The sequence below is a fragment of the Carcharodon carcharias genome, chromosome 1, assembly GCF_017639515.1.
Source record: "Carcharodon carcharias isolate sCarCar2 chromosome 1, sCarCar2.pri, whole genome shotgun sequence".
Taxonomy (NCBI): Eukaryota; Metazoa; Chordata; class Chondrichthyes; order Lamniformes; family Lamnidae; genus Carcharodon; species Carcharodon carcharias.
This window is the reverse complement of record NC_054467.1, coordinates 114097965-114113704: the sequence shown is the minus strand read 5'-3', so window position 1 is coordinate 114113704 and position 15740 is coordinate 114097965. Positions and strand designations below refer to the sequence as shown.

Here is a 15740-nt window from a genome sequence, read left to right as displayed (position 1 = left end):
TGCCTGGACCTGTTAATAGCCAACTTGGCCAGTCCCAGGAGCAGGTTCATGAGGAGGTTCTCCTCTCTCTCGGCCCCACTCCGCATCGCAGGAGTGCCCACAGATCAGGAGCATGGGGCTGAAGCGCAAACAAAACAATGGTAAATGGTTTGTTAAACAACTGAAAAGGGAGTGCAGCCTACAACACCCTATATAAGCATGGTCCACAGACTCCACAAGACTGCAAAAGATACAGGTATCTATGGAGTCTGTGAACCGACTCAACCTACCTATCGGTGGGACTGCTGCATGCAACACCCTCCACCCTAGGTCCCCGATGGAAAATGGGAGGACACCCCCGTAGGGTGCCCCCCACTGGGGACATCCGCTGCCAACCGGCAACAAGGCACGCCAGGGCGTGTCCGGGCGGCGGGCGCGGGGGAGGAAGTGAAGGGTGTGCAGCAGCAGCCCATACAGGAAACCCCTCCACACCGTGAAGGGCACAGAGCCGACTTAGGTTGCGGGGCACCGGCTCCCAAAGGAGGGTTTGGGGCTTGGGGCCAATGTGGAGTTCCGTCCAAGCCTCGAGACCCAGTATGACGTTGAGCACAACCGTCCTAAGGTCTTCAGTGGCATTGGTTGCAAGCCGGAAGTCCACCGACACACGATGCTCCACCTGTGGAAGCATCCAGCCCACTCCTCCGCCACCCAGCACGTCCACAATCCTGGTCACCCTGGCAGCCACAGCCCTCCTCTCCGCCAGCCACTGAAAAGGACGGAACGGCGGATTCCCGAGCAGTGGCTCCCTGACGTTAGCCGCTACTCCTGACAGGGGAGAGCTGCGTCACAAGGCGACCATGTTCCAGGCTTTGATCAGCCCTGGTAAAAGACGGGCAATGTCTGCAAGGAGCCATGAAGGCCCCTCCAGTCTACAAACAGGAGCTGCACGTCATAATTCAGGCTGTGCACCTGATGGAAGAAATACATCGTCAGGGCACACCATCTCGGAGGAGGCTCAACGTAAAGGTATCCCTGCAGGGTCTGAAGGCAGAAAGTCACCACCTGGGTGCGTAGGCACACTAGCACCTGACCGCCCTCCCTAAGCGGGAGACTCAGAACCTCAGCAGTGACCCAGTGTAGCCTTTGGTCCCAGAAGAAGTCGACGAGCATTCTCTGGATTTTTGTGACAAAGTCCGGGGGAGGGGTCAAAGTGACTAGCCGGTACCACAACATGGCGGCAATCAGCTGGTTTATGACGAGAACGCGAACCTGGTAAGACAGCACTCGGAGCAGTCCTGTCCAGCACCGCAGACGTGTGGTGACTTTGGCCTCCAGCTCCTGCCGGTTCGCCGGCCAGGATTCCTCAGCAGGGCAGAGGCGGACCTCCAGGTAGAGGAGGCTGGTCCTGCTCCAGGTGCAAGGCCTGAGCACCTTGGATAAGGGATCCATCTGCTACTCACCAACCAGGAGTACAGACCACTTGTCCAGTTGATAAAAACAAAAAACACTGGATGCTGGGAATCCAAAACAAAAACAGAAATACCTGGAAAAACTCAGCAGGTCTGGCAGCATCGGCGGAGAAGAGCAAAGTTGACGTTTCGAGTCCTCATGACCCTTCAAAAGAACTAAGTAGAAATAGGAAAGGGGTGAAATATAAGCTGGTTTAAGGGGGGGGGAAGAATTGGGGGGTTTGTTGGGACAAGCAAGCAGTGATGTCACAGACAAAAGAACAAAGAGATGTTAAAGGTGATGATATTATCTAAAAGAATGTGCTAATTAAGAGTGGAGAGCAGGACAAGCAAGGTAGCTCTAGTGGGGCTGGGGTGAAATAAACGATGGGTGGAATACATTTAAAAATAATGGAAATAGGTGGGAAAAGAAAAATCTATATAAATTATTGGAAAAAACAAAAGGGAGGGGGAAGAAACGAAAAGGGGGTGGGGATGGAGGAGGGAGTTCAAGATCTAAGGTTGTTGAACTCAATATTCAGTCCGGAAGGCTGTAAAGTGCCTAGTCGGAAGATGAGGTGCTGTTCCTCCAGTTTGCGTTGAGCTTCACTGAACAATGCAGCAAGCCAAGGACAGACATGTGGGCAAGAGAGCAGGGTGGAGTGTTAAAATGGCATGCGACAGGGAATGCCGATCTCCCGAGCATCCGCCCTCACGCCTTCTCCTCCCTCCCAGAAACATGATAGGGTCCCCCTTGTCCTCACCTATCACCCCACCAGCCTCCGCATTCAAAGGATCAATCTCTGCTATTTCTGCCAACTCCAGCATGATGCCACCACCAAACACATCTTCCCTTCACCCCCCCCCCCGGTGGCATTCCATAGGGATCGTTCCCTCCGGGACACCCTGGTCCACTCCTCCATCATCCCCACTCCTCAACCCCCTCCCACGGCACCTCCCCATGCCCACGCAAGATATGCAACACCTGCCCTTTCAATTCCTCTCTCCTCACCATCCAAGGACCCAAACACTCCTTTCAAGTGAAGCAGCATTTCACTTGCATTTCCCCCAACTTAGACTACTGCATCCATTGCTCCCAATGCGGTTTCCTCTACATTGGAGACCAAACGCAGACTGGGTGATCGCTTTGCAGAACATCTTCAGTCTGTCCGCAAGCATTACCCAGACCTCCCTGTCGCTTGCCATTTTAACACTCCACCCTGCTCACTTGCCCACATGTCTGTCTTTGGCTTGCTGCATTGTTCCAGTGAAGCTCAACGCAAACTGGAGGAACAGCACCTCATCTTCCGACTAGGCACTTTACAGTCTTCCGGACTGAGTATTGAGTTCAACAACTTTAGATCTTGAACTCCCTCCTCCAACCCCACCCCCTTTCTGTTTCTTCCCCTCCCTTTTGGTTATCTCCTCCTATCACTGCTTGTTTGTCCCAACAACCACCACTCCACCTTCTTCCTCACCCCCCCTTAAACCAGCTTATATTTCACCCCTCTCCTATTTTTACTCAGTTCTGTTGAAGGGTCATGAAGACTCGAAACGTCAACTTTGCTCTTCTCCGCCGATGCTGCCAGACCTGCTGACTTGTCCAGTTGATCCTGGCAGAGGACGCGGCAGAGTGGACCTCCTGGCACTTGCGCATCCTCTGCAGGTAAGCTGGGTCGGTGAACATGAGGAACACGTCATCAGCGTATGCCGAAAGGACCACCCCGATGACCGGCCCGCACAAAACCAATCCCGACAACCTCCTCCGCAAGAGGCACAAGAAAGGCTTCACGCAGATAGATATAACTGGCCAGACAGGGGGCTGCACTGTCGCACTCCTCTTCCAAAGTGAAGGGGCGCCATTAGGAACCTGTTAACCTTCACTAGAGACTCTGCGGCAGCGTACAAAAGTCGGATCCGGGTGATGAAGTGTGTCCCGAACCCGAATGCTTGCAGAGTCCTGAATAAATATTCGTGATCCACTCTGTTGAACGATTTCTCCTGGTCAAGAGGCAGGAAAGCCAGTTTTTAAGGTGGCAGAGATCCCCCTTCTTTGGTAGTAGGACAATGGCCACCCTGCACCACAAAAGGGCCATCTCCCCGGTCGCGATACTCTCCCCCAGGACCTTCATGTAGTCATTTCCCAGGAAGTCTCAGAATGCCCTGAAAATCTCCAGGGTCAGCCTGTCCTGTCTCTGGAGAGACCGACAAGGGCGCTGGTCAGCTCTGCCAGACATATAGGGGAGTCAAGCTTTCCAACGCCCTCTGGGCCAACTTGCGGCAGGTCCTCCCACAAAACTCTGCGAGCATCCTCACTGGATGGATCTGGAGAGAACAGGGCAGTATAATAGTCTCAGTCAATGGTCCTGATGCCCTCCGGATCTGAGACAAGGGATCCATTGTCGGCCAGCAGTGTAAGGAGCTGTTGATGGACCCCGTGCCTTTTTTCCAGCGAGTAGAAGAAGGGGGAGCCATGGTCCAGGTCCTTGAGGAACTGGATCCGTGACCTCACATACGCGCCCCGAGACCCGACGAGTTGCAGGTCCCGCAGCGCGCCCTTCTTCTCATCGTACACCGACCGCAGGGCCGGGTCCGCGTCGGGCTGATGGAGACGGGCCTCCAGGTCGAGCACCTCCTCCTCCAACTCCTCGACCCTGGATTTCCGCCTCTTTATCGACCCCTTCGCGTACTGCTGACAGAAAACTCGGATGTGAGCCTTGCCCATATCCCATCATAGCCTCAAGGAAGGGAAGCCTCCCCGCTTCCTTCTCCAGCCGGCCCAGAAATGATGGAACAAGTCCAGGAACCGCTCATCCTCCAGCAGCAGATTGTTAAAGGTCCAGTATGCGGACCCTGTCCGAGCGCAGAACGGACCGAGCTCCACCCACACCAGACGGTGGTCCATGCACGGCACCCACCACACGGAAGCCAATGGAACACGGGACACGTGGGCCTTGGAAACATAAAGGCAGTTGAGTCTGGACGCTTCCACTCCAGGTGATACAAAGTGAAAACACTGGAGTCAGGATGGAGATGTCGCCAGATGTCCAGCAAGCTGAAGGACCCGACCAGGCCCCTCAACTTACTCACACCTAGCGAGCGGTGCTGGGCACCATGACGGTCCCGGGCCTAGAGGGTACAGTAGAAATCCCTCCCCACACTCCACGCCCCCCGCCCCCCCACCCCCACCCCCCCCCCCCCGATGACGATGCACTCTCCATGACAGAAGCATTCTCACAGAGGGTACACGCGCTGCCATCAGCCAGACTGGAGTCAAATGTTCATAGTGTCTCCTCACTGCATGTCTCCATTATCCTCCACAAATCTAGCAGCCATGAGGGCCTCCCGAGCATACCTGCCTCGTCTGGCCAGTGCGAGGGCCTCATTGCCTTCATTGTTGCCTTTGAGGACCTCCTCACCCTCATCCCCATCGATGTCCTCCTCATTGGAGGAGACCTCCAGCTCCCCCACCTCCTCCTCAGCCAGCCCATCACCCCGTTGCAGTGCAAGGTTGTAAAGGGCGCAATAAATGATAACAATGTGTGGCACCCTATGTGGATTATATTACAGGGCTCCACTAGATCGGTCCAAGCACCAGAATCTCATTTTCAGGTCCCGATGGTTTGCTCCATCAAGGCGCGAGTTGCAGCATGAGCTTTGTTATACCTTCACTCTGCTGCAGTTTGAGGCTGCCGCACGGGTGTCATCAGCCATACCATCTGCCAATAGCTCTTGTCCCCGAGGAGCCATCCCTGCAGCCTCTATGGGCCCTGGAAGATCACAGAATCACAGAATCACACAGTGCAGAAGAGGCCCTTTGGCCCATCGAGTCTGCATCAACATGTGAGAAACACCTGACCTACATACCTAATCCCATTTACCAGCACTTGGCCCATAGCCTTGAATGTTATGATGTGCCAAGTGCTCATCCAGGTACTTTTTAAAGGATGTGACGCCACACGCCTCCACCACCCTCCCAGGCAGTACATTCCAGACTGTCACCACCCTCTGGATAAAAAAGTTTTTCCCCACATCCCCCCTAAACCTCCTGCCCCTCACCTTGAACTTATGTCCCCTCATGACCGGCCCTTCAACTAAGGGGAACTGCTGCTCCCTATCCACCCTGTCCATGCCCCTCATAATCTTTTACACCTCAATCAGGTCGCCCCTCAGTCTTCTCTGCTCCAACCCAAGTCTATCCAACCTCTCTTCATAACTTAAATGTTTCATCCCAGGCTTTACCCTGGTGAATCTCCTCTGCACTCCCTCCAGTGCACATCCTTCCTATAATGTGGCGACCAGAACTGTACACAGTACTCCAGCTGTGGCATGACCAAGGTTCTGTACAATTCCAACATGATCTTCCTACTTTTGTAATCTATGCCTTGATTGATAAAGGCAAATGTCCTATATGCCTTTTTCACCACCCCACTAACATGCCCCTCTGCCTTCAGAGATCTATGGACACACATGCCAAAGTCCCTTTGTTCCTCAGAACTTCCTAGTGTCATGCCGTTCATTGAATACTTCCTTGTCACATTACTCCTTCCAAAGTGTATCACCTCACACTTTTCAGGGTTAAATTCCATCTGTCACTTATCTGCCCATTTGACCACCTCGTCTATATCTTCCTGTAGCCTACGACACTTAACCTCACTGTTAACCACCCGGCTAATCTTTGTGTCATGCGCAAACTTACTAATCCTACCCCCACATAGTCATCTATGTCGTTTATATAAACGACGAATAATAGGGGACCCAGCACAGATCCCTGTGGTACGCCACTGGACACTGGCTTCCAGTCACTAAAGCAGTCTTCTGCCATCACCCTCTGTCTCCTACAACTAAGCCAATTTTGAATCCACCTTATCAAATTATCCTGTGTCCCATGTGCATTTACCTTCTTTATAAGTCTCCCATGTGGGACCTTGTCAAAGGCTTTGCTGAAATCCATATAAACTACATCAACTACACTACTCTCATCTACACACCTGGTCACCTCCTCAAAACATTCAATCAAATTTGTTAGGCATGACCTCCCTCTGACAAAGCCATGTTGACTATCCTTGATCAAACCTTGCCTCTCCAAGTGGAGATAGATTCTCTCCTTGAGAATTTTCTCCAATAGTTTCCCTACCACTGACGTGAGACTCACTGGCCTGTGGTTCCCTGGCCTATCTCTACAACCCTTTCTAAATAACAGAACCACATTAGCTGTTCTCCAGTCCTCTGGCACCTCCTCTGTGGCCAGAGAGGAATTAAAAATTTGGGTTAGACCCTGTGATCTCCTCCCTTGCCTCCCTCAGCAGTTTGGGACACAAATCTTCTAGACCTAGAGATTTGTCCACTTTTAAGCCTGCCAACACCTCCAATACCTTGTCACTCCCTATATCAGTTTGCACAAGAACCTCACAGTCTCCCTCCCTGAGTTCCATCCTTATTCTCTTGAGTGAAGACGGACGAGAAGTATTCATTCAACACTCTACCAATGTCCTCTGGCTCTACCCATAGATTGCCCCCTACTCCTTACTCTTTCCCTGGTTATCCTCTTCCCATTGATATACTTATAGAATATCTTGGGATTTTCCCTCCTTTTACCAGCCAGAGCTTTCTCATATCCCCTCTTTGCTCTCCTACTTACTTTCTTATGCTCCACCCTGTACTTTCTGTACTCCAGTAATGTCTTTGCTGATTTGTTTCACTTGTACCTGCTAAAAGCCTCTCTTTTCCTTCTCATCATATCCTGAATGTCTCTAGTCATCCATGGTTCTCTGGGCTTGTTACTCCTTCCTATCACCCTAGAGGGAACATGTTGAGCCTGTACCCTCCCCATTTCCTTTTTAAACTGCACCCCCCCTACTGCTCCTCTGTAGATTTCCCCACAAGTAGCTGTTCCCAGTCTACCTTGGCCAGATCCTGCCTTATTTTACTGAAATCCACTCTTCTCCAATCCAAAACAATTTTTTGCAACTTGTCTATTTCTTTGTCCATAATAAGATGTCAGGGATCTGAAACCGACTGAGAATGTTGGAGTCATGGACACTCCCTGGGAACGATGCGCAGACCTGCAGGATGCATTTGTGGTGTTCGCACACCAGCTGCACATTCAGCGAATGGAATCCCTTGCGGTTGACATAGTTGACCGCTTGTTGTGACAGAGATTTGAGCACCACATGAGTGCAGTCGATGGCACCCTGTACCTGTGGGAAACCTGGGATCTGGGCAAATCCAATCGCCGTTGCATCCTGGCTCTCCTGATCACAGGCGAAATATACAAAATTGTGATCCCTCGCGAAGATGGCATCCATGACCTCATGGATGCAACTGTGGATGGAGGCTTGCGATATCCCACAGAGGTCACCTGTGGAGCCCTGAAAGGAGCCACTGGCATAGAAATTGAGTGTCGTGGTCACTTTCACAACCACTGGCATGCCCTCCATGTCAATTTGGCACAAAATCCTGCAGCAGTTGGCAGATGTAACCGACAATTTCCCTAGACATGCACAGTCGTCAGCAACACTGGTTCTCTGTCATCTACAGGAACGAAAGGTGGTACCTATAAACCTTGGGTCTAGCTAGGTGCCGAACAGCGACTGTTTGCTGTGGCTCTTTGGCGGCGTGCGCGGGAGCCTCAACCACTCCTTCTTCCTGAAGGTGCTGCTCCTCCCTCTGCACAGCTGGGTGCCTCAGTCGCTCTCTTCTCCATTGTCTTTGCACTCTGTACGTCATGACGCATACAGCTAGTTCAACAGGCTCCATGATCCTGATGTACTCCTCCTGCAGGATGGAAGAGAGAGGCGCATCGGTTAGCATCCTGGAGAGTGCTGGCCATCACTTGGATGGCCAGAGATTAGTGCACTGCATGGATGCCCGAAACCCCACTTTCCTCCACTCCACCTGACCAATTGATGGCAGCTTTGCCCATTGGATTGCATGCTGTGCTCTCAGCTCAGGCACAGGCATTCTCCTAACCCACACTGCAAGGCAGCACTGTTAGCTTGAACCATGGGGGAGACCGGTCCAAACTGGGATGATGACTTTGCAAGGGTCTGTGAGCACCTCCACCAGTGACTGCTCCATGGCCAGCCTTAGCAAGGAGATTGTGCAATGTCATCTCAGTTGTCCAACTGTTCTGCAGTCCACTAAAATGCTCATTTCTATGCAGTCTGAGCCCAAGGGGTGAAAAGCTCTGGAGCACTTGGTGGCACTTTGATGCTTCTGTGTTGCTTGAGAGGGCAGATAAGCTAGAAGCCCGACTCCAATCATGTCAATGTGGCTGCGCCTGAACTGTCTTAGCTGCAGAGGAATGGTCACTTTATACAAGGTGACCCTAATGCGTGGCCGCTTCCCTCACCCACCCCTCACCCATCCTGCACGTGCTTGTGCACTACCTTCAACTGCAGAGCAGCCTTTGCCCCCCACCCCAAGGTTCCAATTTGCACATGACTCAGGTAATAATCCAGAGAATATTAACTTTGGTGTTCTGCTTCTTAATCTGGTGCCTAACTCCTCACCCTGTCTATGCCAAACCTATTTCTTTATACTGCCTATGTCATTGGTACCTACATGGATCACAATGACAGGATCCTCCCCTTTCCACAGCGACCATCCCCCACACTATACTGTCCCCTATGACCACTACATTCCATTTTGCTGTCCCCAGTTGAATGGCTTCAGGGAACTGGGAGAAGCTGGACCTGTGTGAGAGCACTGCTACTTGGCAGCTGGCTGAGTTTGAAAAACTCAAACAGTGACATCACAGGAAATCCATACGTTTATTGCTTGGTGAGAAATTGCTGTTAAGGAGTGTCTTTAGTAAGGTTCATTGCAACCAATAAAGCATTAATTGTTCAGGTTTATCAGTATTAGTAAGGTTTATCAAGAATTGTAAGGTTTATTAAGTTAGGGCCAAGTAAAATAAAGTAAACCAAGTAAAATAAGTAAACCAAAGTAAAATAAAGTTAACATAATTGAAGTAAAGTTAAGACATAGCAGGGCAGCTCAGTCATGTGGAAAGCATGTCCTGTAGTATGTGGGAAGTCATAGATGCTACCGGTGACCTAGATGGCCACATGTGCTGCCAGCTGCAGAAACTTGAGCTCCTAGTCTCGGAACTTGTGTGGTGGCTGGAGTCACTGTGGCGCATCACGAAGCTGAGAGCTACGTGGATAGCACATTCAGAGAGCTGGTCACACTACAGATTAGCAGCACAGAAGCAGAAAGGGATTGGGTGACCGCCAGACAGCTGCAGAAACTTGAATGCACAAATTGAGGCAATTGAGTATGATTTAATTGCCATTATGCAGATGTGGCTACAGGGTGACCAAGATTGGGAATTGAATATCCAATGATATTTGGCATTTAGGAGGTTTAGGCAAAAAGGAAAAGGAGTTGGGGCAGCATTCATAATAAGGGGTGAGATCAGTATATTGGTAAGAGAGGATCTTAGCTCAAAGGATCAAGGTGTAGAAACAGTTTAGGTGGAGCTCAGAAACAACAAGGGGCAGGAGGCATTGGTGGGATTTGTTTATAGGTCACTAGATTGTAGTGTTAATGTTGGGCATGGTATAAGTCAGGAAATTAAAGATGCACGTAACATGGGTAATAATGGGTGACTTCAATTTGCACACAGACTGCGTTAACCAAATTAGCACTAATGCTGTGGAGGATGAATTCCTGGAGCGTGTACGAGATGGGTTTCTGGAACAGTACATTGAGGAGCCAACTAGGGATTGGGCTATTTTGGATTTAGTGTTGTGTAATGAGAAAGAGCTAATAAATAACTTTGCTGTAAAGGAGCCTTTGGGAGATAGTGACCATATATGATAGAATTTCACATTAAGTTTGAATATGATATAGTTCATTCTGAAACTAGGGTCTTAAATCTGAAGATGGAAATTATGAAGGTATGAGAGGCAAGCTGGCTATGGTGGATTGGAAAAATATACCAAAAGATTTGATGATAGACAGGCAATGGCTTGTATTTAAAGAAATGCTACACGGTCTACAACAGATATACATTCCTCTCAGGCACAAACATCCAAAGGGAAGCATAAATCAACCATGGTTAACAAAGGAAGTTAAAGATTGCATTAAATCAAAGGAAATGGTTGATAAGTATGCCAGATAAAGTGGTAAGCCTGAGGACTGGGAGCAATTTAGGGCCCAGCACAAGAGGACCAAGAAACTGATTAAGAAAGGAAGAATGAGAATATGAATGCAAACTGGCAAGTAACATAAAGACCGACTGTAAAAGCTTATTTAAGTATGTGAAAAGGAAAAGATTAGCTAGGATAAATGTGGGGCCATTACAGGTGGGCACAAGAGAATTTATAGTGGAGAGCAGTGAAATGGCGGAGAAACTTAACAGTTACTTTGCCTTCGTCTTTACATAAGAAGATACAGAAGATCTCCAGAAATACTGGGCAACAAAGGGACTTGTGAAACTGAGGAACTAAAAGAAATTAGTATTAGTAAAGAGGTAGTACTTGAAAAGTTAATTGGATTGAAGGTTGATAAGTCCCTTGGACCAGATGAGCTTCATCCAAGAGTGTTGAAAGAGGCAGCTAGAGAGATAGTGGATACATTGGTGGTTATCTTTCAAAATTCAACAGATTGTAGAAATGATCCTGTGGACTGGAAAGTAGCAAACGTATCCCCACTATTTAAGGAGGGAGGATGTGGGAGAATGGAGAACTACAGATCTGTTAGCCTGACGTTGGTAGTAGGGAAATTGTTAGAATCTATAATAAGGCATGTGATAACTGGACATTTAGAAAAGAATGGTAAAATTGGGCAGAGTCATGAAAAGGAAGTTTATGAAAAGGAAATAATGTTTGACAAACCTGTTGGAGTTTTTTGAGGATGTTACTTGTAGCATAGATAAAGGACAACCAGTCGATATGGTGCATTTGGATTTTCCAAAGGCTTTTGATAAGGTCCCACAAAGGAGATTAGTAAAGAAAATTAGAGTACATGGGATGGGGGAAATATACTAGTATGGATTGAGAACTGGTTAGCAGACAGAAAGCAGAGAGCAGGACTAAACAGATCATTCTCAAGGTGGCAGGCTGTAACCAGTGGGATACCACAAGGATCAGTGCTAGGTCCACTGCTGTTAATAATCTATACAAAAGAGTTGGATGTGGGCAACAATTTTGATATTTCCAAATTTTCTGATGACACCAAATGGGGTGGTAACATAAGTTGTGAGGAGACTGCAAGGAGGCTTCAAGAGAATTTTGGACAGGCTAAGTGAATGGGCTAGAACATGGCAAATGAAATATAATGTGACTAAGTCTGAAGTTATTCACTTTGGTAGGAAAAGCAGAAAGGCAGAATATTTCTTAAATGGTGAAAGGTTGGGAAGTGCAGTGTCCAAAGGGACCTGGGTATAATTGTTCATGAGTCGCTAAAAGTTATCATGTAGGAGCAGCAAGCAATTAGAAAGGCAAATGGTATGTTGGCCTTCATCGTGAGCGAATTTGAATACAGGAGTAAAGATATCATGCTGCAGTTGTATAGAGCCTCACCTGGAGTATTGTGTAGAGTTTTGGTCCCCTTATCTAAGGAAGGATGTACTTTCCATAGAGAGAGTGCAACAGAGGTTCACCAGATTCTTCCCTGGGATGGCAGGATTTTCTAATGAGGAGAGATTGGGGAGACTGTGTCTGTGTTCCCTAGAACTTTGAAGAATGAGGGTTGACATAATTGAAGCTTACAAAATTCTTTCAGGGTGCGACAGGTGGATATAGATAAGATGTTTCCCCCGGTTGGTGAGTCTAAAACCAGGGGACATAATCTCAGGATAAGTGGCAGGTATTTAAGACTGAGTTGAGGAGGAATTTCTTCACTCAGGGAGTGGTGAATCTTTGGAATTCTCTACCCCAGAGGGCTGTGGAAGCTCAATCATTGAGTATGTTCAAGGCAGAAATTGATAGATTTCTGGCGACTGATGACATCAAGGGATATCGAGATAGTGCGGGAGAGTGGTGTTGAGGTAGATGATCAGCCATGATCTTCTTGAATGGTGGGGTGAGCTTGATGGGCTGAATGGCCTACTCTTGTTCCTATGTTCCTGTGCCATGGTACAATGGCCAGTCAGCTCATCCACTCTGCAGCCCCCACTCTCATCCAAACGAGCTGAAAGAACCTTAAACCTGTTGGGCAATTGTAAAGGCTGAGGCTCCTGCACTCCGAGTCACTTTATCTGCCTCGCTTGCAGTCACACCCTCCTCATGAAGGATGTAGACAAATAGATCAGGTGAAACTGTTCCCATTGATGGAAGGATGGAGAACCAGAGAACATTGATTTAAGATGATTGACAAATGGAGTAATGGCAACATGAGGAAAGACATTTTTACACAGCAAGTGGTTAGAATGCACTGTCTGTGAGTGTGGTGGAGGCAAATTCAATCATGTCTTTTAAAAGAGACTTGGGCCATTATCTGAAAGTGAAACATTTGCAGGGCTACGGGAAAAGACAGGAGAGTGAGGAGAGTGGCACGAGGTGAATTGATTTTACAGAGGGCCAGCACAAACACAGCGGGCCGAATGGCCTCCTTCTGTGCTGTAACCATTATGTGATTCTCCCATAAACCCTAATGTCACGTTATCACTGTTCTATTAATCTTGATTTAAAACTGCCCACCCTATGAAATAAATCTCATGCTGTAAACAACCATCACGTTATACTGCAGATTGAAGGCTATGCCTATAGAACTGGGGGATAAAGCAAGGAATTTGCAATTGCTGCCGGTCGCGCAACGGCCGCCCGTTATACACTCGGAGGGTTCCCCTTCGTCTGGACAGTGCCTTAGGTGGAAGGAAAATCCTCCCATCAAATGTTATACAGCACATTTCAGGCCGCTAATTCCCCAAATTCTTTACGTATCTAATCGTTTTTGATTTGCGATGCGGTGATTTATGTTGACAACCTAAAATAATTCAGATTAGCATCCAATCCAATAATTTTGCCATGTCTTGTGCCTTCCTGATTACTGAAGTTTCTCACAGTACTGCTTTTAAAACGCAGGTTGTCGCTGTCAATGGAACACATGGTGCTTTGCACTTGGACCTTTCGGCGAACCTGGCAAGGTGTGGTAAGAAACCTGATGAAGCAGAGCTCAGGTATTCTCCGCATTGTTCCACAGCGACGCCCCATCCATCGTAGGCGTTGCCTAAATCATATAAATCGCAGAGATCCCAGCCTATCGCCACTAACTGTTGCATTTCTCTCAAGAGCATCATATAGCAGATTCCTCGAGGTAGGTTCCTTCTCTTCGTTATTTTGGGGTTTTTTTTTGGAGTTGGGATATCAGATTCTGTAAGGTCCGGCTTGTGCACGTGCACTTTATTAAAATCTACACTTTTTTCCCCCCCACTCTGTAGTTGCCACTTCTAAGAGCCGACAGTTGTCAGATTTCAGCTATGAAGTTCTCGAGAGTTGCTGTGCTCCTACTCCTCGTCTTCATCACTCAGTATCTCTTGGCCGAGGCAAGTGACGACCAAAAGCAGAGGAGGAGGAGGAAAGGCAAAGGACAGGACCAGGGGCAATCGCACGACGGGGGCAAAAGTAGGAAGGCAGAGTCTGGGTCAAGCGTGGGAGCCGAAGGGGACAAGCAACGGAAGGGGAAGGGCTCAGCCCCTAAGCAGGGGAGATTCCTCAGCCGGGACCAAGCACAGTGCAAGTGGGTTTTGAGAGGAGATGAAGACGCTGACAAGAACCTGCATGTGGAATGTAAAAAAGGACCTAACGATTATTGGTGTGACTTCACTGGGAAACCATCCGCCTGCGCGAAGTATTCGGGGGATGCAAAAACCTACTGGAAGCAAATCACCAGGACACTGAAGAAGCAAAAGGCGCTCTGCAGTGAGCCGTCGGCGGTGCTGAAATCCAGCTTGTGTAGAAGTACGAAAGCGGCTCATTTGAAAATGACCGCATCCAGCCTGCGAACCACTGCAGCCCCGGGAAAGGAGCAGCCGAATGCGCCAACCCCACTTTCCACCGCGGACCCTGACGCTCCAGATATCGACAAAATAGCTGCGGAATATTGCAACGAAAGATGGGGATCTGTCTGCAAGTTCATGTTGTCAGCAATCCAGGGCTAAGCCAAAAAGGACTGCAATGTTGTGTTTCTATGCGATTGTCCATTTTTACTTACTGCTTAAAGAATGGGACTTTATTGTTTGTATAGCTGATCAATTATATTAAAGTTCCATGGTTTATAAATGAGTTTGTGAAACGCAAAGTGCCCCTAATTTATTAACAGGCGTTAAACTTAATACACGTAGCTACTCGGGACAACCTGTGTAGTACAGCGTTGTGGGCGTGACTAACCACGCCAATAAATTACAAAGCCCACATTGCTGTCAAACCATCATAATAATAATTCGGTTTGAAATGACAATGAATTGGGTCCCCGGGAAGTCATGCAGACTCTGTACACATGTACATTATATACACATACTCCCACCTTCAGCCGTATTTTGTTTTATTTCATGTCCTGCATCGTCCAATGTCACTTGTTGGGAAACGTTACTTCTGATAACAGCACAACCTCTTGTTTTACTGAAATTTCAACACTATTGTAAATAAAACCAGGTATATTTAACTAAAACTGGAAATAAAAACTTTTAAAACTTTATTTTACTTCGACGCTATGTTGTCTTTTCAGAACACGAGAAAAAACCCAAGCAAAGAATCAATCTAAGATTTACACTCGATCGGTACATAAAACTCTACTGAGCCCACATTAAGTTCAGGAGCCACTGGACCCAGGCAGCAGCTGCTTGTATTATGAGATAAGGAAAGACTCTGTTAAGACATTAACATTTTAAATATGTTGAGACCTCCTCCGAAGTAATTAACATTGAGGGGTGTTTGGACTTTTGAATAAATGTGATGTGACCCGGTCTTTCCCAGGAGATCTGGCAGAGTCCGGTTGGGGTGTTACTTTGATTTAAGAAGTCACCATTATGCTTAAAGCAATCAAAGCAACAACTTGAGTTTATATAACGTCTTTAGATATTAAAAGGTCACCACCTGAGGGCTGTCAAACAAAATTTGATATGGAGCCAAATAAGAAGGTATTAAGCCATGTGGTCAGAGAGATAGATTTCAACGAGTATCTCAAAGGAGGAAAACAAGCTACAAAAGCAGAGAGGTTTAGGGAGGGAATTCCAGAGCTCAGGGTCTTTGCAGCTGAAGATATGGCAGCTGAAGGCATGGCCACCAGTGATGGAGGGATTAAAATCAGAGATGCTCATGGCCAAAATTGGAGAAGTGTAGATATCTCAGAGGGTTGTTGAGC

The 15740-nt window shown here is 48.1% G+C and overlaps 1 protein-coding gene across 1 annotated transcript; it reads left to right on the top strand.

Moving 5' to 3' along the window:
* Positions 1–13526: 13526 nt before the first annotated feature.
* Positions 13527–15074, top strand: LOC121281940 (fibroblast growth factor-binding protein 1-like). Its single transcript, XM_041195175.1, has 2 exons — positions 13527–13694; positions 13819–15074. The coding sequence occupies exons 1-2, from the start codon at positions 13542–13544 to the stop codon at positions 14536–14538; spliced, it is 873 nt and encodes a 290-aa protein (XP_041051109.1). The 5' UTR covers positions 13527–13541; the 3' UTR covers positions 14539–15074.
* The last annotated feature ends 666 nt before the right edge of the window (positions 15075–15740 follow it).

Excerpts from the sequence above, each read along its gene's own strand:
- LOC121281940 (XM_041195175.1), top strand. The coding sequence starts at position 13,542 with ATGAAGCAGAGCTCAGGTATTCTCCGCATTGTTCCACAGCGACGCCCC. Across the intron at positions 13,695-13,818 it reads CATATAGCAGATTCCTCGAG|TTGCCACTTCTAAGAGCCGA; the intron begins GTAGGTTCCTTC and ends CCCACTCTGTAG.